The 25,586-nt window shown below is 40.4% G+C and overlaps 2 protein-coding genes across 4 annotated transcripts; one reads left to right on the top strand and one right to left on the bottom strand.

Annotated features, from left to right (window-relative positions):
- On the top strand, nt 1-12,765 carry insyn2ab (inhibitory synaptic factor 2Ab). The gene is made up of 3 exons (XM_028423475.1): nt 1-1,160; nt 5,046-5,117; nt 12,582-12,765. The coding sequence occupies exons 1-3, from the start codon at nt 1-3 to the stop codon at nt 12,763-12,765; spliced, it is 1,416 nt and encodes a 471-aa protein (XP_028279276.1).
- On the bottom strand, nt 8,853-24,931 carry LOC114447297 (indoleamine 2,3-dioxygenase 2-like). Of its 3 annotated transcripts, XR_003671825.1 has the most exons (12): nt 24,840-24,931; nt 21,440-21,596; nt 20,708-20,803; nt 20,464-20,583; nt 19,319-19,437; nt 19,203-19,217; nt 19,009-19,108; nt 18,755-18,872; nt 18,610-18,661; nt 18,284-18,432; nt 17,554-18,154; nt 8,853-8,864 (listed from the first exon to the last, which is right to left on the bottom strand). XR_003671825.1 is itself a non-coding variant. In XM_028423476.1 (11 exons), exons 2-11 carry the CDS (start codon nt 21,569-21,571, stop codon nt 17,811-17,813), a joined length of 1,245 nt encoding a protein of 414 aa, XP_028279277.1. In that variant the 5' UTR covers nt 21,572-21,596; nt 24,840-24,931; the 3' UTR covers nt 17,425-17,810. The 3 variants fall into 3 exon arrangements, 2 of the variants coding, with proteins under 2 accessions (XP_028279277.1, XP_028279278.1); XM_028423476.1 differs by lacking the exon at nt 8,853-8,864 and having other exon boundaries at nt 17,425-18,154; XM_028423477.1 differs by lacking the exons at nt 8,853-8,864; nt 21,440-21,596 and having other exon boundaries at nt 17,425-18,154; nt 24,840-24,914.
- Nucleotides 24,932-25,586: the final 655 nt, after the last annotated feature.

The following is a 25,586-nucleotide window of genomic DNA, read 5'->3' as shown; positions in this document are numbered from 1 at the left end:
ATGGTGAGCAAAGAGGACACCAAATGCGTTGTTCTCTCAAATTCCGATGAATCTGATTTTGAGACAGGCCCTTCACACAGCCTTGAAGCTCAGTCCGGACAAGAATCAGGCAAGCCGCAGGTGAAGAAGAGAAACAAGGCCTTACAGGTGCGTTTCAAGGATATCTGTGAAGCTCAGAATGAGCATCGTGGAAGACGCTCAAGGTCTATTTCTTGTAAAGTGACACATAGAAAGTACATGACCATGCCCGCCAGACGATCTATTCCAAATGTGACAAAGAGTACTGGTGTTCAGACCTCACCGGACCTCACAAAAAGATACAAGACTTTCCCTTTTGAGAGAAAAAAAGGCCACACCTTTAAACACACTGCTTTGGTGGAAGATTACAAGGGACAAAACAATGGGTTTCTGAGTGATATAAAGGCAGGAGAGGATGGACAACCTATCGGGGAGCCCTCTAAGTACAAGGGTAAAATTGTGGGGCAGACTAAAGCGCTGCTTCACCACACGGATGACAGCAGTGATACTGAGGATTTGCTTTCTAGTGCCAACTGCGTGGATGGGCCTTCATGTCCAGACTCACATTTCTCGGAGGAGAGCCATCTAAGCAGTCCTCCTTCCAAAAGTGAACCAGAATACCAGGTCTGTGGGACGAGGACCAAACACAAAGGATTACCCAAAGAAGACATGGATCCTGGCACTTCCTCAAAGCGCCAGCTGGCTGATTCAGAGTTTTCACAGGACAAGCCAAAGGGCACAGGTCCTGTTGCGTGGAACTCTTTGACACAGGTGGAGTCTTTAGGAAGCCCCTCTGTGAGTTGTAAACGGAAAAAGGGCACGCAGCTAAACGAACAGCAGTCGCAGACACTTCCCCATAGTGCCAAATGTTCTGTGCAGTCACAAGGGCAGTGTCGCACAAGGCATGCGTCAGCCTCCTCTAAACTACAGCGAACAGTTGGGGGGGATGAGTGCTTTCCTCCAGGAAGCACAGTGGCCCCAGGCATGGGGAGCAGCCAGCAGATAATGCCCTTATCTGGAGACAAGGATATCAAAGCACAGCTGCAGGCCATGGAGAGTCTCATCAACTCAAGCCAGGAGACCATCAAGGTCCTGCTTGGAGTTATTCAGGAGCTGGAGAAGGGAGAAGCACAGAGAGAGGGGTGAGTGGAGAAAGCTTTACTGTGTGGACTTTTTTTACATACAAAACACAGCACATTCTCCACATATGCACATCTCATGCTATGCAGGGAAATGTTAAGCTCACAGCTCTACACTTCTACACTTTGTTATGACAAATTTAGTGCCTATTGAAAATGTGCCTGTACTTCCTGTTCTTGTTCAGAATTGAACCACTGAGGATAGTGGTGTGAAAGCATCCCAGAAAACTCCTCAGAGTCTCCAAGAATAAACTTAGCAAGTGTGAAGTAGATTGGATCAGCAGTTATCGAGACACAAACAGAAACACACACACACACACACAGTGACAGACACATTTTCTGCTGTTATAGAGACTGTACTCAGTGCTAACGTCTGCTAACAATAACAGAGTGCATCAGTTTTAAGTTCGACAGAACAACAAACACAGGCTGTCTCTACAAAGAGGTACCATTCCCTTCAGATTCTCTCCAAAACAAATACTACACTGACAAAAAAAATGTTTGTCTCGGGATGAGATCAGGATGAGGTCACATCAGATCTTTTTTTCTTTCTTTTTTTTCAATCACTATTATCTGCACTGAATTTCACAGATATCTATTCGATATTCCAATGAAGCACGCCTTCATGGTGCCGCTAGAGGAGGGGATCAGTAAAATAAATATAAATACAAATTCTGGTTCTAATCCATGCCGTAGATGTTGAGATATTTGCCTGCAAATCCAGAAGGCTAACAATGCAAATACTGTGTGATATTATAGGCATTCATAACAATCTAATGGGACATTAGATTGTGTTTTTCTTTTCTTCTAGTGCAATTTAGAAAGAATTTAATTAGAAACATACCTTTTAAATGAGAAAACACATGATTTCTTTCAGCTGTGTATACAGTCAGAGTCTCACACAAGCACATTGTAAGTATCAATGTACTTCATCTCTAAAACCCACTGCAACACAGAGTAAATCGTATTGTCTTATCCATATCCAGTGGAGAACAAGGCACCCTAGTGTGTCTCCATGAAAGACTGTTTTTAAAGGCCCAATTAGTGCAGCCTCATAACACTTTGCCTTTCATCTCCACAGAACTGTGCCTGCTTACACTCTGCCACCACTATGTTGTGCTCCAGCATTGTGTTATTAGAGAAGTGCAGTTACAGGACACAAAGCCTGTCTTCCACAGCACCTTCTCAAGCATCTTTTTTTTCTTCTTTTTGCATAGCTGGACAGTCAGATAGGCTTCTTTAAAGCTGTGCTTTAAATTGAACCAAAAAGCTTTTCTGACTGACAAAAAGTGCACAATGTCCACTGAGCCTCTGAAGCTTTTTTGTGTTTTAAGTACACATGCAATGACAGCAAAGAGGAAAAAAACTAAAGAAGGCATTTTACTGACAGGAGGTGTCTCCACTTCACTTATAACATTTTGAAGGGGGAGTGTAGGTCACCCATTTGTTGCATGTTCCAATACAAATACACTGATTATCTTTTGTGAGGAAGTGCAATAACAAAAACTTTAGACTTGTGCATTTGTTTCCATCTGTTAAAGTTTGATAGAGTCATATCGGATTCGTCTCAGTGACTGCCAAAAAGGAAGTACAGACAATGCATTTGTGACTCACATGTTTCACTGGTTTTCCAAAACATCAGCAAAGAGTGTCAGTGATGGGTCTTTGATGCATGCTTGGTCAGGATCAGTACATCGCAGTGGTCATCTGGAATATTTATGCTCAATTTAAATTAGTGTTGTAAGTGGTTGTAGATCATACGTACAGTGATGCATGTCAGTTTTAGGTTCTTTTAGAGTGTGTCTGTCTACTCCCTGTTTGTGGCACTGCGTCAGAATTGGCTGCAGAGTATAGATTGGTAGTCCCCAGTAAATAGAAGGGGTGAATGTGGTAAATTTATCAAATTAAGTTGTTATTTTATTCATTTTGCAGTCATTAATAAAAATGATATCAATTATGACTAGAGATCCTCCCTTGATCGGCTGGCAGAGAATGGAGCTTAATTAGTGCTCATTGGATGTGATATCAAAATAGTGATTGGTGTCTGTAGATAATTTCTTTGTTTGTGACGAGATTGCAGTGGAAAAAAAAATTTATAACTCAAGTTTTAAAATTATACTCAGGGCATTTTTGGATGATTAATCAGAAGGAATAGAGAAGAAAAAAAGTATATATATATATATATATATATATATATATATATATATATAAATTATACTCAGGGCATTTTTGGATGATTAATCAGAAGGAATAGAGAAGAAAAAAAGTGTATATATATATATATATATATATATATATATATATATATAGTACCTGGAGTACCTGGAGTTTATTCTAAACTCTCATGGGACTATTTTCTTATGAAATAGAATGTTTAGATATTGATAAGGCATTGCCATAAGACAGTACTACAAGGTCTCACAGTCAGTCAGCAGATTCACATAATGCTTGCATTTGTCTCCGTGAGCTCTTGGTATACAAAACACAGGACATTATACAGCACATTACACCATATATAACACAGAGAATTCATTTTGAGGCAGCATGCTGTGACCTCACTTTTGTTCACACGTTATGCAGTGTTCAGGCAGGCAGGCAGAGCAGCAGGCACGTAGGCAGGGGGTGTGGACAGTGAAAGTGGAGTGATGAGGGCAGGACATATCCCAGGACAGCTGACGTGGGCAAACAACACAGCAGTGAATCTGTGCCAACAAACAGTCAGCTTAGAGAACGACTTTCAGAGGTGCTGATTTTTTTTTTCCTGAAAAATCTGACATTATTCTCTGTGCTTGAATACAGTGTCACTATAACGGGTCATGAACATTTTAGTCTGAATGGGAAAAAATAAGAGTTGCTGTGCTGAGAATAGGGAGTGATTATAAATTTAGGTTAATACGCTTTGATTATTAGAGCGAAGCTCTTTAAATTACAAGGATGCACATGAAAAGCCAGGCAGCAGCAGCAGAGCGGGCTTCGTCTGCACGAGGAGTCGCTGTCCTTGCTCACAGCTGTTCAAAGAGACTTTATTTGAGAATGGGGCAGGACTGATGAACTTGTTGACCTTGAGCTCCCATCAGCATTTTCGATCCACGCAGAGGCTGTCCTGTCTCCCCCGATGAGGTCACCTCACATGTCACGGTGAACAGTTGAGGTCCAACCCCTCCACATGTCATCCATCAGGGTGAAGGGCTACCATGACAGCAACCAATTACATGTACGGCTCCAACACAGCCCCTCCCGTCAACGCTATACCACTGCAGCCTACCACTGCCCGCAGTGACATATATAGCACTAATAACAATATGCACACCTGCATGCTATGTCAATACAAATGGAGGAAAATGAATGATGGCGATATGATAGGCAGACACAGATTTACTGTGTCTTCTTTAACATGTGGATGTATATAAACCATGTGGTTTCGAGTTGCTGCTTTGCAGAGGGATTTCAACATTAGAATAATACAGAGCAGGTACAACCTTGTAGATTGCTTTGTTGCAATCTGTCTCTAGTAAATTGAGCTGCATAACACATTTTAAAAAAACTGCAATACAGCATAACATGTACAGATATTGATTTTTCATTACACATGGCGCATTCAGCGCTGCTCATTTCCTATACAGAAGACATTTCAAACTATGGCATGGCAAAGCAAGGTAATCCTATTATGTAAAATCAGCAAGTCTACACACTTGATTAACCAAATCTAAGAGAGCTGCAGGATCAGATCCCCTGCTGCATTTTCAACTGCTGGCAATGAGCAACGCTGGGTGAAAATAAAGCTGAACAAATCCGTCAGATAGCCGATGCCCACAGGTGTTAAATGTAAAGGTAAAGCTCGTCCTCCGGAGATCACACATCATTTCTCTCCCTCTCTTGTTTTCACAGGCTCTCCTACCGAACAGGACAAGACACAGCAAATTGTGACACTTGTCGAAACAGCGCATGCATCATTTACAGGTGGGCCTCTCATTAATGTTGCATTAAATGCTGTTTCTGAATAATAAATGGGTTCAGTGTGAAAAGGGTGTGTTTGGTGCAGTATTTTTGGAGAGTAATGCATTTACAATGAGTGGATTTGAGCCAGGAAGGCAATGGAGAACTGTGTAGCCTATGCTGGATGTTGCACTATACTTAAAAGCTTCCATGTCATTTGAAAGGGATTCTGGGTAATGTATGGTTTCAGTATGGTAGGATAGGTGATTATGAAGATGTATACATGATAAAAACCATTTTACATATGTAGAAACTGACCTTGAAAACACAAAATGTGCAAACCCATGCATTAGCATAGACTAAAGATTTAGATTTTGTACCCTCTCTAAATATGAGAGTTAATTTCCAGAAAGAGGTCCTCTTTCCTACTTCTGCTTACGCTTCTCTTTTTTAGACAATGGGCCCTCTAGATAAGCTGAAATTGACTTTACTCTGCTTGTCCTTTTTGAATTATTTTGGACTGCTTTCAGATATAAACACTATGAATATTTGAAATTGAATTTGGCACATATCTGTGAGCATTTCTTTAGTCCAAAGAAAAGAATAACTGCCCAGCTGTGGACATGATTTTTTTTTCCAGCATTTTGACTCTATGTCATTTCTACCAGAGGTTTCCTTCTGCCTTTTTGAGTGCTTTGTGTCAAGCTGACCCAGATTGTGGTGAAAGACTGTGGTGGATCTTGAAAGCAAGAGCTCTGTTTCCAATGAGAAACCATTGGAGGTCACACAGAAGCTCTTACGCACACAAATGTGCCATTGTTTGGCATTTACAAGTGTTGCATTCAGTGTTTTGTTTGCATAGTGAGAATTTTTCTCAAACAAAATTCCCATGTGGCCCATGACTCCAATATTACAGAGAGAGAGAGAAAAAAAAAAACCTTAAGATTTGAAGGTACCCCTTTGTCTGTTGTTTCCTCATACATTATTAATGATGGGCCATTGGCATCAAGCTGAGGGCTGGAGGCTAGTTGCAGCAGGTTGCTTATATAGACCACCATGCATCTTGGTTATGGTGCTGTAGAAATTAATGCAGTCTGAATTAAGAAAAAACAAACAAACTGACAGGACCCAGGCAGCACAGCTTCCTACTCTTGAGAGTACAACAAGCTTTTTATTGTACATTTTATTTATAGCCTAGAATGTGCTTTAATCCAATTAAATGATATAATAAAACCCAATTCCCGTATAACAATTCTCAGTGATTGCTTCAGGATCCAGAGGAACCTCCTCCAGTCAAACCAGTTTAATTCTTTTTCACATCACTATTGTTTGTTTCTTCTTTTTTTGGTTTCCAAGACTATGCTTATGTTTAACTAATGAATGTGCACCTCTCATGAGTAGCACATCACTGACTGACTTGGGACTATCATACAAGAAAGCCTCCACAAAAAAAAAATATAATGTATAAATGCATGAGGCTCAGTGACTGCTCTTGAAGATCTCCCTGAAATGAACTGACCCAGTCCTGAACTCCTGGCTTTCCTAAGAATCAAGACTATTTCATGTTCTTGCAGAAAAACAAGATTTTCAGTCTGGTGTTTGTAGCTAGCCACAAAAATAGACACAAAATTCTTTGCTCCATCGATATTTCTCAGAAACATCACAGGAGAATAACAGTGACTGAATGCTGCAGAATGACAGCCACACACACACCTCTTGAGCAGTACAGCTATAGTCAATAAAACTACAGAGAACAGGTTGGAGCATGTACTGAATGAGCCACCAAAGAATCAGGTTCAACAACCATCAACACCAAAGCAAAAGACAGGGCAGCTCTGCTGGGCAAGAACTGATAAACTGACTCAACGCTCTTTGCTTAGGGCATCTAAATCAGATCCAGAGACAATGACATGTGTCAGCAGATGCTTCGTTTTCCTGACCTTTTGTGGGCGGGACCTAAATCAAGCCTTTAACTCTTATCTGCATCCCCATCTGGGCATAAAGCACTGTGCACGTGGAAGTAAATGATTTTTTTTTAACAGATGGAGTGAATAGATTTGGGACAAAGCTGCTCACCTTTAACATAAGGGCGCTCACACACCCAGCTGTTCTTCCTTCTCATGAAGAAGGTGAAGTAAACACAGCCTTGGTTTGATAACAACAGTGTTCTTCATTGTTTTTTCTTTACAAACTCAAACCCCACTCTTAGGCTCAAGCACTTCACTGAGCCAGAAAATAGAGGAGGACAAAAGTGACAGAGGTTTCCCTAAAGCAGTACAACATCAGTATAAGAGTCCAGACTAGAAAAAAACATCTATTATCATCTTTCTTATTCTAATCGCTGCATTTCACACAATCAAGCTCTGTAGTCAATAGATCAATTTTGAGGAGTTCAGTAGTATTATTAGTAGTATTAGTGTATTAGTGTGCTGCATGTCATTGCTGACTTTCCTACCACTAAACCTCTAGCTAAACATCTGCAGATGATCTTTGGCAATAAAGTATGAATACATCTTTACTGAATCACATGACCTCCTCCTTTTAGAGAAGTAAAGCCTTCCTATTTACAGGTTAATAAACTACACACAATGATCTGCATTTTGTCTATCACAAAGCATATGTGGGGTTTGTACTGTGACAGAGAAGCAGTGCTGATCATCTGTTCATTCCTGTAAGTCTATTTCTGTACACAGTACTATAGGTGGTGCAGCCATAATGCTGTAGACGTTGGTTTGTGTTGTTATCAGTCGTTTCTTCACTGATTAGTTTCTATACTTAAAGGATATTAACGATTATATAATAATAAATATCTGTGTATGTAAAATACGATCCATATTATGTGAGTTGGAACCCAGGTAAAAGGTGTAAACATTATGGATATAACAGTAATGTGATTTGTAAAACTAAAATGAGAAAACCTACATACTTCTTTCACTGATTATAATTAAAAAGCTGCATATCAAATGACTTAAATTAATCAGCAAATGTCTGAAGAGAAAATACATACGTTCAGCCTATTGTTATGAATCCAAAGATGATAAAATCATGATGAAAACACGCTGCGGAGAGATCTAATAATAAAGACAAAGATTATAATTTCATCTGTTAAATAGTCATTTATTTCTTGCTTTTAACATTGAAGACAGCAGAGCTGTGGTTGGCAGCGAGAGCAGTAATCTATCACAGTCCTATTTGTCTCTGCCAGAGAAATTGTCATAAATATCTTAAATGCTGCAAATAGTGCTGTTTAGTATTCTCTGGCAAAACCCAGCAGCGCAAACTTTCAAAAAAGAAGACGGGGAGAAAAATACATCAGTTCAGATGTACCATTGTATAAACAGCTGTACGATTCCATCACCAGCCTCCCTGTTATTACAGTGTGTTAATCCAGTGAGGTAAATTGCAGCTAATCACCTTGCCGGACAAACGACTCAAATGTGACACCTTGATAAGGAGGCCTGAGTTCAGCAAAGGCAAATTAAAACTAGCCAGGAACAGCAAGTTGGGACCAATTATCCCCCAAAGTTAGACAGCAAGCGTGTTGGAACTGTAACAAAGATTATCAGCCCCACGAGAGGTAGCGCTTCATTTTCAGCAGGGTCCAGCATACATGTCCAATAAATTCAAGACTCCAGCAGCTGCTGGTAGTCAATCTGTGGGTCTTATTCAGGCTTCAGCCCCCCCCCCCACCCCGACAGTATACTCCAGCATCTCATACATCACTGCAACAAATAGGGCACACATATGGCATCTTAAAGAGGCATACAGAAGCTTTAGATTTATAGAAATAATCATGCTACTGTGCATGTAGGCTGACATTTACATATTACTAAGAATTATATGTATGGATGCTAACGGAACACAGGTGAACAGGGTGTCAGTCAACTTCACAAAATGGACTGCAAAAGGCTTAAAATGTGTAGACATGACACACAGAGTGTGTGAATAGTGTGCTATTTCACCTTCAAAGTAAAAGTTTAAGCATATTTACAGAATGTTCACATGAAGGACAGTTACAATGGTATAATACTGGGGTCGGAGGACTCCATTAGTTTTTTCCCCCTTCTGTTAGCTTGCAGTAGACAGTTATGAAGTCCGGCCCCCGCACACAGTGCATCTTGGTGGTCTGGTGGTCAGTGTCAGGAGATAAGCTTTTGGATCCGGCATGAACTGTAGCTGACTTGTCATTTTCACCAGATACTTTTTTCCTTATGGTGCAATTCAAAGTAAAAAATGACAGTGTGAAAATGTGTTGGTGTCCAGTTATAATATATAATCCCTCTACAATCCACCTCAGACATAGAGATTTTTTTATGTGTTTTCATGCTCTAGCCTTGTCATCTGTATGTGTTGTCCAAACAAGTTTTATACAATGAGTTGGAGATTATATCCGGATAACCGCTGCGTCAAATAGTACCCCCATATTAAAAACATGCTCCGATCAAAGCATTAACAGCTTCTGTTCCCCATCACGCTGTGTTGACTAAGACTCAGCATTTAAAATCAAAGTGTACAATGTAGTGCTTCCAATTTGGAACTAACAATGACTTTGAAGAACAGTTAAGTTCAGGCAAAGGCAACCGCAGTTCAGTGTGATGAGACGCAGTGGAGCTAATTAGCACTTGTGTCCCATGCTGAGATGGTGGAGCTGTGGTTGTTTTGTTGAACAATTGTCAAGATTGCCTATTCTATTCACTTCTCATTAATGAGATTGGGTTTTTTTCTCTGTGAGGCAGAAAGCCGTGTAACAGACAACGGCGGTGGCTTTTATGTCGGTTATACATGACAAGGGAAGAGTTTCTGCTCACATTTACATACAGCGAGCTGTGGGAAGTTTCTGCTTCAACTGCTGCCTGTCAGTGAGGGAAATAACTTGTCATTCTCCGGTGATTCAATCTATGATGTCCCATCATGTAGTTCAGAAGATGTTACACGATGCTGGGTCTGAACCACTCATTTTGTCAAGTGGAGGTTTTGAACTATGAATGGCCGAAGGGGAAATGACTTTGAGTAGAAGAAAGAAAGGTAGCAAGCAGGTACACTGTGGCTGAATGACTGGTGTGCACCATGCTAAAAAGACATCTCACAGCGGCAGCATCCCTCCCAGGAATGACAATCATTGAATGGTGCTCAGCACACCACGACCGCAGACAAACAAACTGCTCGCCACTGATCACAGCAACAGCTACTCACACTGCATAGCTAAAGAGATGATTAATCTGCTTTGCTGAATGCCCTAGAAAAGCATCCCTGTCTCCAGCTGCTTCAATCTGTCTGTGTACAGAGATGATCTTAGATATAGGGCTTTTGTTTGTTCAGGCACCTGCTCCCCAGTGCCACCCGCGTCGTACAGTGCTGCCTCTGGCTTCACAGCAAGGCATTTTGTCCACAGCGTACAGTAATTGCAGTGATCTGCCAAGTGATTAATTGCTTAATAATTGCTGAGGCTATTCTGTGTTGCACTTTGCTGCTCTGCTTTCTGTCAAGTCAACATTATTTAAACAGCAGCTGTAAAAAGGTTTTTTAACATAAAAATAAAGATACAAATAGAGATAAGATCGGGAGGAAATGAAACAGTGGATAACATTAATAAGAGATTGCGTACTGCATGAAGCAGCAGTTCTGCCAAGATAAAAGCTTCAGTCTATTCTAAAAAAGTAAAAGGGAGTTTCTCATTGTCAGGGATTCAGAAGACCTGCAAGCATCTATTTGAAGTGGAAATAAGCACTGTGGAGCAGAAGGTTGTGTTTTTATATAACAAACTGTGCTAATAAATCTGTTTTTAAAGGGGCAGTGTAATGAAACAGCTCATCATTAAATGACCGCTGTTTACTCTCCATCTATTCAGCCTATATTCCCACGTACCAAGCCGACATAATACCTGTCCCCAGACGGACTCTATGGCACAGCAAAGAGTCTGGAGCCCCTTTCACACAGAGATTGAACTTCAATGCTAATTCAAGACCTTTATTTCACCTTTTGCTCATTGTCAAACATCAAAAGGTAAGCATGTGTAATGCCGGCCCGGTGCATGCTGCCAAAGGACATGCTGTCATCATGCAATCAGTGGTGTGCCTAAATGTTTCCTAGGGAGCATTCCACCGTGTTGGTTGATTCTTCAATGTTACACACTATATACAAATGAGGCTATATTAGTGTGAGATAAGAAGTGTTCACTTGTACAATCTCAATGCACTCTTGAGGTTAAAGCTTTTCATATGTCTGTCTATTTCATCATTGTCATTTCTTTGGTAAGGTATCACAAAAAAATCCAATCCAAGTTCATCCTTTTGGCTGCGGTTTTTTATTATTAATGATGTTTTAGGCATCATTAGGCAACATTATACTGCACTGTATAATTTTTGTCTTTCTAACTTATTGATTCATTGGTAGTCTCAGCCTGCCAATGTGTAACCCAGTCTCTCTCCTCCCACCGAAGGCTTTAATAGAGCTCTGTTCTTAACTGACACTTATCTTAAGGGTGAGGACAGTTCCCAGGATTCATTATGTCACTTTCAGTAGAGCATATCCTTCAGCGAACTAATTACACTGCCCATCAAAGCGGTTACCCCATCAGGCTGAGCTTTGTACCTTTTTACGTCTATTTGTCTGCCGGCAGACAAGCAGAGGACAGCATGTGTGACCTTGACTTGTCAGACGCTGTCTCTTTTGGCAGCTTTAGTTTTGCCTTTAATCCTCTGCTCTTTGAATGACAGCAATGAGCTCCGTAAGTCGAAGTGTTTTTTTTTTTTTTATGTGAAAGAAGGCGAGCACAGATCAAACATGCCTGTTGTTATCAGGTATAAGGAGTATCTCTTTTATTTCCACTATGATCCCTTCAAAAATGTACTGCACACCCACAAGAATAAATACATTAAGCAGACCTCTACAAATCAATAGTACTAAAGTGAAAGGAGATGGTGTATAATAGTGCATTTATCCCTTGCTTGAATACAGGCAGTTAATCAGGCTCTGCTTGGCCTCTCAATGGTTTCATTTGGATGGGATTAAGCCCCGCATTTCTCTCGGGCCAGAGAGATTTAATCGCAGAGAGAGTTCAACAACTACGGTGCCGGAACAAAATCAGACGATGACCAGCCTGGGATTACACTCGGCGGATGTGGAAGTCAGAAGCAACCCACATTCTGGCTCCTTTTTTTTTTAATACAAATATAATCTATGCAGGGAAAGCCCTTTGACTGCACAATGCATAAAAATGCAGAGATGATGCAAAGGAACTCTATTACTCGGAGGAGTCTCTGAAACATGGATATATGCCACAACTAATATATGCTGCCAGGGTGTCCATTTGCCTCCCTCCCAGACTCCATCTGGACATCAGTGGATTGCTAACATAAAAAATAAGTCAAAAACTGAGTCATAAATGTTATAGCCGCCCAATGGACAACTTTTACAACTGCCAGATTAATGTTCCTGATCTTTCCGTCAGTAGAAAAAAAGTGAATTCTGCTCTTTTTTGTGTTACAGCGTCGAGCTGGACTTTAAGCTGCAGGAGGACAAGCTGCAGCCTCTGATGAAGAGACTCTGCCCACTGGACAGCCAGCAATGCCCTGCTCTGCCTTACTCCAATGAAGTCTTCACGTCCACCCCAAAACGCAAGTCCAAGACAGAGTCCAAAAAGCATGCTCGCTGGAAACTCTGGTTCCTCTGAATAAAACATGAAGGCTTTGAAAATGGCCTTTTTCATCGGGCACATTAATACCCCTGTTATTCTCACAATGGTTGAAGGAATATTCTGATGGGGTAATCAACCCACGAGGACGGACAGAAACCGGCTGATTTAGGGTTCTGAGCTGAAACTGCAAGTCAGGTCAGCTGGGGGACAGCAGAGACAAAAACAAAACTTTTCAAATTCTGTCTTTTTCTGGCATGTTTGCTGGAGAGGATCGACACACACCTGCAAAAACTAGGTGAGCTTTGACATAATACTTTTGTACATATATTTTTTAACAAGACGGACATTTGTTTATGTACTGGGTAAATGTACCTCTCACTTTATATTTATATCTTTTTGTTGCATCTTCAGATGAATGCAATGCACTTTTTGATCTTTTCCCCTCAGAGCATATTGCTTGGCAACAAGAGGAGGCACCGTGTGGAGGGTCTTTTATGAGGGAAGCTATAATCTTTGAATGGACATCAGCCCCACCTTCAGCAAAAGCACAAACACTTGACTTTTGAGAGAGAAAAGACTGAAACACAGCACAGTACATGACAGGATGCATGTGCTGACTGTGTAACCCCAATCTTCCCTTACTCCTTATCTGTTACCATGCTGCTCAGTGTGTCTGATGGTACATGTCCACAGGAGGTGCTTAACGCTGGCCTCTCTTCATTTTTAAAGGGTTAAGATCTCTGCCAATGCGAGAAGAAACCATGTGTGATGGCACTTTTACAAGACTAGATGAAGCATCTGCCTGTCACAGACTGCCTTCAACTAATCACATCACATCCTGCTACCAAACCCAAATCATAGCTGTACACTGATTCAATCTGAGGCTGCCACTTGCAAAAATCCAGCAGCTTCCCAAGGTAAATACAAGTTTCTTTACAATAAAGACAGATTCAGCAACAGGACAACATCTGTTGTCACAAATGTTCAATGTGTCAAATTATATATAAAGCCATCATGGTCTGAGTTGGAATCTGAGTGAAGCCATTACTTCAGGTGTTGGTAGGAGGCTGTAGCTTAGGTGATGTATCCATTGGTCAGTGCATCATCAATCATCATCGCTTCAAATACGCCTGTGTGGACATGTACTGTAACTCAAGTCTGCTTGCCTTTGCTAATATCCCCTCTCCTCTCTTTTTATAAATCTTTAGCTATGTCTCAATTCAGGGCTGCATCATTTGAAGGTGGATCCAACACAAAACAAAGCAGTTACAAAACATATCTGTGATTTTTGGTTTATAAAAATCCAGCAGAACACATAAATTGAATCCACTCTTTCTTAGCGATGCTTAACGGCAACTTTCGTATGAAGGCGGTGTCCTACAGAGGTGTGGCAGCCCCTGAATTGAGAAGAAACTTTTCTCCCTTCCCTGTCTTATTTTCCTCTCTTTATTTAGCTCACTGTGCAAACAACCAACTAGCCAGCCAACCTGCCTCCTGCCGCTTTCTGCTCCCGACACATAATGTTCAGAATTTATATTTTAGATTAACTGCATCTTTTCTAAAAAAAGTACTGTGAAATGAAATATATGTCTGGGCCTCTCCATCTTGAAGCAGGTACATCTGTTAGAAAAGTATTCTGGGTTAGGTCAGATTTTTTTAACAACATATATATATATATATATATATATATATATATATATATATATATAAAAAGTTTTGACTACTTCTAAGGCAAAGAATTTTCTATAATAACTTAAACGGTATTTGTTTTCAATTTCCAATGAAAAGTAAAGGCTATTTTGACATTTCTCTAACAGTTTGCATTGCCTCTCAGTCACTCAGTGTGAAACAGCAAAGCTCAGATTTAAGGTCTGGGAACGTATTTATTTTTCTGTCACTTGTCCAGTTAACACTTACACTGTTTCTTTGTAATATTGACTTATCTTGCCATTTAACAATTGTTCTTTTTTTTTCTTCAGAAACAGAGTTACATCAGATTTCTTAACAGCATATATAAGAGCAGAAAACAAACACCAAACACTTGTCTAACACTGTGCACTGAACTGAACTGCAGCAAGAGCAGAAGGGCTATTATACAGTGCTAAAGGGATATGGTAGCAGTCAAGGAACGACTTGTAGCCACCAGCTTTGGTTTAAAAAAAAATAGACACCGATGATGTAGCAATGATACTGAACTTGCACGCTGTTACAAAGCAGCTAATTAATGAGTACTTTAAGTCATTTTATAATAGCAGCTCTCATGTAGATTATGGTACTGTTAAATGTATAAGACATGTCAGGACGACACATTATGGCCTCCCATTGTTAGATTACACACGTCATTCAGGTCACCCACTCCACGCAGAGAACTGTACCTTGAGAAAGTGCAATTTAGTATTTATGTGCAATATTATGCATTTTTCTACTGTTTCTATATCACAATTAAAACATTTTCAACTGAAGGTGATTCGGTGTGCTCCTGTGTCTACTAAATGCTGTAGGCAGTAGAGTTGCCAAGTGGGAGGAGCTATTTTGGGAGCTCCTGTGGAATGAAGAGGGAGGCCCTGAAGTAAGAAGCCTTTTTTTTTTCTCGAATAAACCATGTTACAGTAGGTGACCCTACAGCTTACACTGGTATGAAACCAGAAAAAGAAATGGTTTTGTGGTCCTAACACCACGCTGACATTTTTTTAGTTTTCTCCTATAGTCACACAGTCCAGCAGCCATAGTGCATACAGATCCCTGTTTTGTTGGTCTCTTGTACTTCAAAGATGTGGTCCATAGCAGCAGCTGTCATCATCTCTGTTAGCTAACTCAGCTAGCAGGAACCTCCTCATACCACTAGGAAAGTGTCAAATCAGGCATGAATAGGACAGGACATGTTCCAATTTTTTTTTCTCTGGACAGCAGCCATCACCACTGCACCTCTCCTGGATCTGAAGTAGTGTGAGCCTGTTCCAGGTAGTGCAGCAACAGCACTTTCTTTGCATCCCAAAACACAAAGGCCATTGCCTTGCTGCAAAACATGTCGTGATGTGACCTATCTTCCAGGCTGGGCGTTGTTCTCCCAGCACTTTCTGCCACTTTTAAATTCAGCAGGTGCCTTCTTCACCTTATATAATGCTGATTGTGGACCTTATAAACCCTAAAGTGACAATGCCAGTGTTGTCTTGTTTTTTCAGTGCTGATGTGTATAGAAATGTAACTAACCTTCTACTTTTGGCCACTGACTGAACACCCAACGTCGAGTCCCTGAACTTCTGTCGAGTGCATCAGTGTTGGCAGGCGGAGGCAAAGCGTTATGCTGTTTTACAGTCTGTTGCTTTAATTATTTCTTTTGCTAATGCAATGTCAGCCAAAGTAATTTGTCAGCTGTGTTTGGACAGAAGCTCATCAGTATTTAAAGACATCCAACACACCGAAATGACAAACAAAAACGATCATTATGATACAAATCTATATGAATCCTGTGGTTCTCTGTCAAGACTTTCATTAATACAAAAAAGGAATGAAAACAAAAACACATCTACTTTGCAATTCTGTGTGACAGACAGCAGACAACTACACCAGCACTGATTGTGTAGTGACAGCCAGGGCTGCATGCACCAGTGTCAAACAGGCCACATCTGAAGTCTTCTTTGCTTTAGTGCAGCAGTGTTGGACCATGACAAGGATTCAGCGGGTGTGAAGTTGAGCTCTTTCTTCTCTTTTCTGATGTGATTACTCTTTGAGAAGCAAGAGAAGACACAACCTACATGCCAAGTCTTGGAGGGAAGTGCAAATTTTAGTCCGTCAAACTGAATCACCTGATCCCACACGTGTCCCCCCACCCCCAGACTATTTCTACTGCATCTGCTGCATCTTTCATTTTCCTCAGCTGTTAGTTTTTACAACGCCGTCCATCCCCAGATTCATAAATGTTTCCCTTGGTTATTATTATTACAGAGGATTCTCTTTATTGTCCTTCACTTTTCAGCATTACATGTCAGTTGATTGTTACAATGATTAGATTGACAGGATGCAATCACAAGCTGGATATTCTAGTCCTATTTGTAAAAAAAAAAAAAAGATAGATATAGGTATAACTGTAGACAATACTCTATAGTAGGCTATAGTCCAAAAAGAATTTCCATGCATACCATGTAAAACAAAACGAAGGTTTAAGACGAGAGTTTCCTTGTCATAGTGCCCTTCCACACACCCCTGGGTACACCAACTCATCCTTACTATAAAGACATTGTTGTCATAATGTAAAATGACTGGTATAGATGTGTATGCACCCTCTTGTGGTCATGTAAATAAGTGCATGCATTAAATCTGTTTACTGCTGCAGGGGTCATCACCAAAGTAGCCAAGCAAATGACAGTGAAACTTGTAGCCTAGCCTAGTCTAGCTATTATGATGCCCTGTGATGAATTCATTTACAGACAAGCCAGACAACTTGAGCAAAATAGACAAAACAAAAACAAGAGCTGAGCTAAGCTACTGGTTGTGAGAGAGTTAGCCAGCACTGCAGCTACCAAAACAGCTAACAGGCATCACACACACGTGCATACCTGCCAACTTTCACACATTGTCAGTGAGACTCACGCGTTTGATTGGCGTGAGAGCATGTGAAGCCAATCAAATGCGTGAGAGTTGGCAGGTATGCACATGTGGCTGTCTGTCTCAACCTTTCTTGAGATGTTGCTCCTCTCTGTTTTTTGTCTGTAAAATCCCAGACAAAAAAAATCAATGCTTCACCTGTTGCAGAAAATTAACAGTAACAGTTAATCAGGAATGTTAAACAAAACTGGCAGAAAGAAATCAATGAGCTCACACTACTATCTATACTCTGCCACCCTCCTCCCATAAAGCTGGAATTACTTTCGCTTCCTGTTTGCCATGTTTGAATCCTTTAGGTAGGATTGTTTGAGAAGGTTAACCACCATGCTAGCTGCAGTTTAAGACCACAGAGCAATGATGGTGGGTGACCCAAGACACATCTGATATGAATACTGTGGTAAATCTTGCATACATACAAACTTACTTCGATATTATGTAAAGGTTGAACATTAAATTTCACTTTGTTTTGAGGGACTTTATGAGATCAGAGCCTTCTGAGTGGTGTCACGAACACTCTTGAGGAAGACCATGTGTTTGGTTCCACTGGTCCCAATGCTGTTTAGTGCAGTGTCTACACCTCTGAGTGGGCAGCCCATGGACCGTGCATAGCCACCAGGTACAATGATATACTTGGCTACAGCGCTGAGGTGATAGTTCCGTAAATCTACCAAGGCAGAGACACAGGAGTTGTAGGCCTGACGGAGGTCAGTGCTGGAACTGGACAGGATGAATTCTCGCAGAGATGGACAGACAGACAGTGTCTCTATCAGCTGGCGGTGAGCAGGAGGCATGTAATCCCTCATGCGTGTCAGAAACGCTCCTGGATAGAGTGATTCAATGGAGGGAATGACATGCCTTATCTTTAAACATTTTCTGTCAAAGCGATCGACTGATCATTTAAGAGACGCATCAGAGTAGAGGTCAAAGGTTAAAGTAAATGCATCTTTACCTGATTCATTGTCATGCTGGACCCCCAGCAAAGTATCAAAACATTGAATAGCTGAACTCTGGGCTGCACTTCCCCCTGATAAGAAAATTGGCTCATTGCTCACACCTTCATACAAAAGGCCCCTTGGAATCGCAGGGTTGTCTCGCCATCTAAAACATTTCAAATGAGTATTATAAACCTCTTTTTTGCAATTAGAAGCACACAGTACTCAGAAGGGCAGACGCAGAAGATCATTTTGATGTCTCATTATCAGATCAATCTACACCAGAGGAGAGAAATATTGAAAGCATTAATAAATTCAATATGCAGGACTTGTTAAAACTCACCCCGAGACAAAAGTTCTCACTGTTCCATGAAATGTGTCTGGTTCCACGTGATCTGCAAATATACTTGTTAAAATTACCTTGAATTTCCCTCCCTTCATATAAGGCACGGCGTGTAAATTGATTAATTATGCTAATTCAAACCTACTGTGCATGAGTGTAAAATTTTCCCTCATCTTCTTCAAAGACTGGGTTACACTGATGAGACCTTTCTGTATGCCGATGAGGTCCGAGACTTTCATAGCATGCATCACCTGCAGGGCTCCCTGTTTAAAGGTCAAAGTTTAAAATGCAACACTAAGTGGCAAAGAAACAAACTGAGACAGTACGTCAATAGAGCAAACACAAGACAGGTGGACACACAGCAGAAAACAAGGAAGTCTAACAGCAGCCAGTACTCACTGTTATGCCTGAACTTGCAGCCATCTCAACCAGCAATGACACAATAAAAAATCCCCTGCAGCTTTCAGCTCCAGGGAAAGAAAATATCACATCCACGTTTCTGTTTTTTTACATTTTGAAAAGCAGAACATACATTAGATCATAATGGGTCCTGTGAAAGTGACAAAGTGAATGAGTCTTTCCTTTATTCTTACCCCACTTCCATTTTGCTGAAAATAAGGAAAAGGGAAGCAATCAAAGGAGGAGTTTCCTATCAATGTCATTATAAAATCTCGGTGGACTGTGGAAATAAAGTTTTGACATTACTCACCCTCTGGGATCCTTTAACTTCCAGTTGGCTAAGACACAATCTGCATAAGTCAAGATGGGTGGAAGGCCGAGCCTGCGAGATACGAGCCAATAAGGCCATGCCAGGGCTTTTGGGAGACTCTGTCAAACAAACATAGCATCTGAGTTACATATGAGTGGATGCATGCGGTGAAGGACACATTTGTAAGACCATCTGTATCACCACAGTTTGACAACACTGTTCCATTTCTAGGGCACCTTCAAATACAGCCAGCAAATGTGTCCTTTTCCCTGGTAATGAGAGATGCATTAGGTGGGTCCTTCATGGCCCAGCTTATACCAGGATTTATTACATGCTGGTAACAGTTAAATTCCTTTTACAATAGAATCCAGCACAACACAAAGTGGACTGACAGAGTAAACTTTCAATGTAAATATCAAGAACACAGGACTAGCACATTGTGATAAACAGGAAGTCTTCAGCAGGCTAAACCATCACATTTTTCATTAAACCTTAAGGTTTGGAAGAAAATGTCCCACAATTGGGACAGAGGTAAAGCATTAATATGTTACTTTCACTTTAGTCGGCAAGCACAAAAACGACTTGGCTAAGTTTGAGAAAAGATCATATTTTCTTGGCTCCCAGAGAAAGTACTTTTATGAATTTGGGAATCTTTGAACTTGTCCTCCAGCTCTGATATGTTGCTTTTAAACCAGAAGCAAAGAAATGCAGTTTTATCAATAGCTCAGTGATCTCACAGGAAGATTTCCCCATCTATTTTGTATTGAGGTAAATGATCAAAGGTGTGCGGTTGTGATTGACAGCTTAACTCATGATCCACTTTTTGCCCCTTATTGGATTACTAAGGTTAAAAGTCAGGCTCTGAGATGGTAAAAGACAGTGTCTCTGTGCTGATAGTAAAACCACGCTTTAGCCTCTGGGTTTATATCCAACCAGTCGAAATCAACTAACAACATCTAGCTGTTGTTGGACTGTTAAGATGATGAACATGATAAATCTGCCTCAAATGTACTACTGTGCCTGACAGGCCTGCTTGCAAAGATGTTATATACAGAGGTTATACATACTGAATGAGACACTGCCAGGATAGCTTTGGTTGAAATATATCATTTTTACTATCTCATTCCATTGCAGCAGTGTTGTACCTGAGCTGGTGCATGTTGTCCTTCCTGCCACACATATCCCATGCTGATGAACCCCAGCGCGAGGTGAGCCAGCCTGAGCTCCCGGTGGTTACTCAGAAGATGGGGACTCAACACCGGCATCTGGATTTACATTAGATTTTTTTTTTTTGTTTTAGTATTTTTAGTTGAACACAAATTAACATGTGTGTGGGTTCTACTGTCTGATTACATTTGCATTAGAAAGGCTTTCTTCCTGCATGCCTACCTTATGAACCACATCCCGTAGTCGCTGCGTCTCTATGAGATGCGTGAGATCGTTCGCCACATCCACCCACACCTTATAATAGTCTGGGAGGTGAGTCTAGAATACAATAAGAATCAAATGATATGCTCATTGATTTTTGATTGTTTTTCTTTTTCATGTAATCAGTAACATCATCAGCTCATGCTCGCCATGGTGCCTGACCCTGCATGTCATGGAATGACTGCTGCTATCAATCAGAGATGGAAAGCAATTTAAAAGAGGAGGCAGGGAATAATGTGAAACACAATCAGCTGAGCAGGAAAGAGGGGATGACCAGAGGGCAGAAAACACAGTATGAACATGGACATAGTTTTTTTATTTTTAAATAACAATCTTGATATTCAGATTGTTAAAACTATAAATGTTGGCATAGGCCCAAGTGTAATGAACTCCTCAGGCCAAGCCATCTGAAAAGCTCTTGAGCAGACAGGCGTTCACCAGATCAATAGCCTTCTATAACCCAACTGAAAAGCAAGCATAATCATCTGTTTCAGCCTGCGGGGAGCGTGTGCACTGCTGACCAAACACCTAAATAAAGACAACATAAAAGGGCAAATAGTCCTCAAGGGTAAACAAAAATATCTCTGCCTGTACAGCACTGTACACTCCCGTTATTGTTAGAACACCATGTTTCATGGACAAAAAAATGATGTAGTATGTAGTATGAGAAAAAAAGATGACTACGAGACTTACTAGTGGATCCTCAAGTAGAAATCCAAGCTCTTCAGACACATCAAATGCATCAAAGTGTGCCTGCAGTGTGTCTCTGCCGTTAGTCGCCATATTTTCTTCACTGCACTCCACCGCAGCTTTGGGAGCATCCATCTCACACACCAATTGAAAACTTGTTCTGACAGTAGTAAAAGATTTGTTTTAATTCAAATTGACCTCCAATTTTGTTTACACACGTCACAAGGTATTGACTTAATATTCCAATATTCAGCTTAATTATACTGTAACTGTAAGATGGAAAGCTTCTTTAAAAGGCCTGGCTGAGACTAAATGTTGCAAATATAGCTTGAGAAAGGTGTCTCAGACGAGATCACGTCTTATTCTGGGAACAAAACTGCATGAAACTGTGCAATATAAGTGGGACAACCAGACCATTTCAATTGTTTCCACTGAGTAAGAAGTCTCCGAGGCAGATATCATGTGAAGCAAGACTTTCTTTTATTTAACTATTTATTACTCTTTAATGGCTTTTTTTATTTGACAGTTCAATACATAAAACTTTCAGGTTATTCCATATTTAACTGAAAAAATATTTTAACATTTTTATGTTAATTGTTTCTTTCATTTCGCTCCACTGTAATTGTGTTTTTAACTTACACAATCAGTTTTTGTGTGTCAATTCAAGCAAGCAGCTAGCATTGATGTGCTAGATTAGCTGTTGCTATGGTTATTTCTGGTGGGTACACAACAATAAAAGACCACCCTGTCAAATCTCACACACTACACACAGTGTATCACATCAAAGCATAGTACTAGAAGTATACAGGTTACAGTTTAGTTAGTTAATGATTCTTTTCTAGCCTTAAGGTTTCTGGCACACTTTGAAAACTACTATAAATCATTATCATGGTTTTCAAAGCAGCCTGTGGGAACTACATACATCTTTATCTTTTATTGTGACAGTTAAACCGGTTTCACACATGCAGCTTGTCCTCTATTGGCAGGAGCAGGATAAGTTTCTCTGGGATTGTTTAGGTCTAGAGTATAGACCTGTGTCTGTGCTGCTTTGTCAAATGGCTGCATCTCAGCAACATTAGCAGAGCGATAGCCTCCCATTGTTAGCATGCTTTACTGCCACTGCCAGCAATCTTTCAAGCCCATTTACCCCTCTGAGAAAGCAGCAGGAAGAGGCGAGGAGCAGGAGGAATGGAGGCTGCAGTCTTCAAATTAAATTCAAGACCACTTACCAAGTCGTGGGACAGAAGGGGGCACAAAGGGATGGTAAATTTACTGAAGCAAGGGGAAAAGTAGATAAATTGGTAAAAGAAACACCAAAGCAGGGAAGCATATGTGCAATGCTATACTTCAAGGTGGTATACCAGGCGCAGCATGTGTGAAGGTTCATCTTGTACATTTGTACAAAAACTTGTGACACAAAACCCTCATACTGCCACCCCTCAGCTCTTTTTCTTTCTCGCTCACTGTCTGGCACTCCCTGGCTTGTGTTCATTCCTCTCCCACATCCACACTGTCTAGAGGCAAAAGAACTGGAGTCCAATTGGCACATCTACTGATGGAAAGAGAAATGCTCAGAGAAATGCTTGCCTTCATGTGCTTTTGAGTGTTTCTTGTATTACATTATATATGTATATATGAGATGCTGTAGCAGTGGGTCACTATTTAGCATGAAATATTTCATTTAAGACTTTAGTTCAGTGCATAAAATGTCGTAAACCTTTACAATAAAAGTGTCAATTTGATCAAATTACACATGTATCCTCTTTCGGAGTGTATGTAAATGTACCTATTTTAATTAACAAAAAAGTCTTAACGGTCTTTGGCTTTTTTGTCATCCCATATGATGAGTTTTGCAAATTGCTTAATTTGCAATTCATTCAAAATAATTCCCTATGCACAGTCATCCTGGCTTCAGGCGAGCTACGCAATGAAAAACAAGGTTACGGATGTGTCTAAAATGTTCACTATAAAAAAAACGTGTCACATAAATGCACTATCCAAAGTGTCAAACATAAGCCTGTTTAAGTCTGACAGTCCATATCCTCGGGGAAATATAATTCTGGTTTTTATTTACCCACCACCGGACTAATAACAAAGTCAATTTCACAGCGAATCACTCCCACACACACACACTGCTTCACTTGGCTTTCACTGGGTTATGTTAGTGACTAAGACGTGCCGCACCTCACTTATAGCACTGCACTCATTAACAAAAATCCTGGCCTTTTTTTATGGACATACAGAAGTTTTCTTGTAGCCCATCAAACTTCAAATGCCGCAGCTGCCTCTGCTGTAATAATTGGCCAAGTTTTCAGGAGCTGTATGCGGAGAAAGTCGATGGGAACAGCCACAACCTGGGATTTAGAGCGCAGCCTTTTTAACATGCATAGACTTGCTTAATTGGGGTTAAACCAGGTTACGTAAGGGTTGTGTTGATACAAAGCATAAAAGTTAGGATGTCAGAAAAGCTGACATTTTAATAGCTGTAATTAACCAAGTCAATCATAAAGCTTTTTATAGGGGAGGATCTTTTTATGACTTTTTTTTGTTATGATTATGCTGTTCTCAGGACATTAAAAAATATTGTGAACAGCAATGAATAATATAACAAATGCATTCAAATTCTTTGCTAAGCACTTTCCTGTGTCCCTCCATGTCACACACAGGTAAACAAAACTAGCTTTTCATTTCTACAGAATACTTTGAAGTGGGCATTCCCATGTAGATCATTGATGTAGGTGGCACAAAGATGCTGCAGATCATTGGTAGATTACAAGCAAAGCCCACTCACATCTCCAAATCATTTACCATCATGCTGGCTGCGCAGGCAGCAAGCTTTTTTTCCTCTTCCAAAAGGCATGTTGCAAAACAGGAGCAGCCCTCGTCTGTCCGCATTAGTGTGCTGACAGATAACTGGGCAAAGAGGCCATTAGCAAAGCTGCAGGAAGATTCCCTGTTAAATAATGTCTTGTCTTCCTTTATATGCTCGCTTGAGTGAGGACCTCCATTGATCCCCTTGACAGAAGTTCTTCAAATATGGTAAAAAAACTCACTCGGGATTACAGGGTTACAGTTTGGTGGTCAGGGGTCAAAGGTCAGGGTAGCCTTAACTCAAGGATTTGGATATAAATGATAACATATCACTCCATATGATAATCAATTGATGTCATTCTATATATACACATTTTATACATGACATGGGTGTTAAATGTAGTGTGACTGGTCACACAGGTGGCTATACAACCACTCTCAAGTCTGCTTAGCCCTTCCAGCACTCCTATACTAATGATATTTGTGGACAGGGCCACACAACTAGCCCAATGTAGTCTGCAGCCTACAGATATGTTCATGAACCTGAAATCAAAATAATATTTCTGGATCAGTTGATCAGTCAGTGCCGTACCTTTATGTGTCATTGAGTCCTCTCGTGATCCACCCAGACCGTCCTCACCTGTCTCCTGTAACCCTTGTATGCTCTACCTCAGTCTATGACAGTTCATCAGCTAGATATGTATATAGGGATCTATCTGAATATTCTTCCTGTTGATTGATTAGATCTTTGTTCCTGCTTCAGTTTCCGTATGTTTTTGTATGTTCACTAAACCTTTTGTTCTGCTTTACAAATTACCACCCTTACACAATCATACCCATGACGTTTATCTGCTGCCTGCTTCCATTAGTTTATCTGAAACACAGAAAATGCTTAAAGGTAAATGTTAGCATGTTAATTTATTACACTGATATTAGAGAAGTCCCTGATTAGAGTATTGTCTGAACAGCAGCCTTTCATTTCATTCTGACACAGCCTTGCTTATATAACACTCACCTTTGGATGAGGACGTAGTGCTGTCTCGGGTAATGTTGGCTGTGGTTTCTGTTTTAAAAAATGTCAAAGCAGGACAGTCTCTCAATGAGACACGGAAACTTTTACTGCATAAAACAGCACATCTGTCACTCTTTTTATAAAGTCTGTTATGTAATTCTGTGTATCAATAATGCATACTTATGTACTGTTTAATAAGTAATCTGAAGTAATTCAGGGCTCCAGGCTATTAATTTGATATTAAAACAACAAGTAACCTTTGTATTGTTTAAGCATCATACAGATTGTATTATTTTAGGAGCTTTTAAAATGATGTTATTATGCTAC

The sequence above is a fragment of the Parambassis ranga genome, chromosome 15, assembly GCF_900634625.1.
Source record: "Parambassis ranga chromosome 15, fParRan2.1, whole genome shotgun sequence".
In the NCBI taxonomy this organism is placed as follows: Eukaryota; Metazoa; Chordata; class Actinopteri; family Ambassidae; genus Parambassis; species Parambassis ranga.
This window is presented reverse-complemented; position numbering and strand designations above follow the sequence as displayed.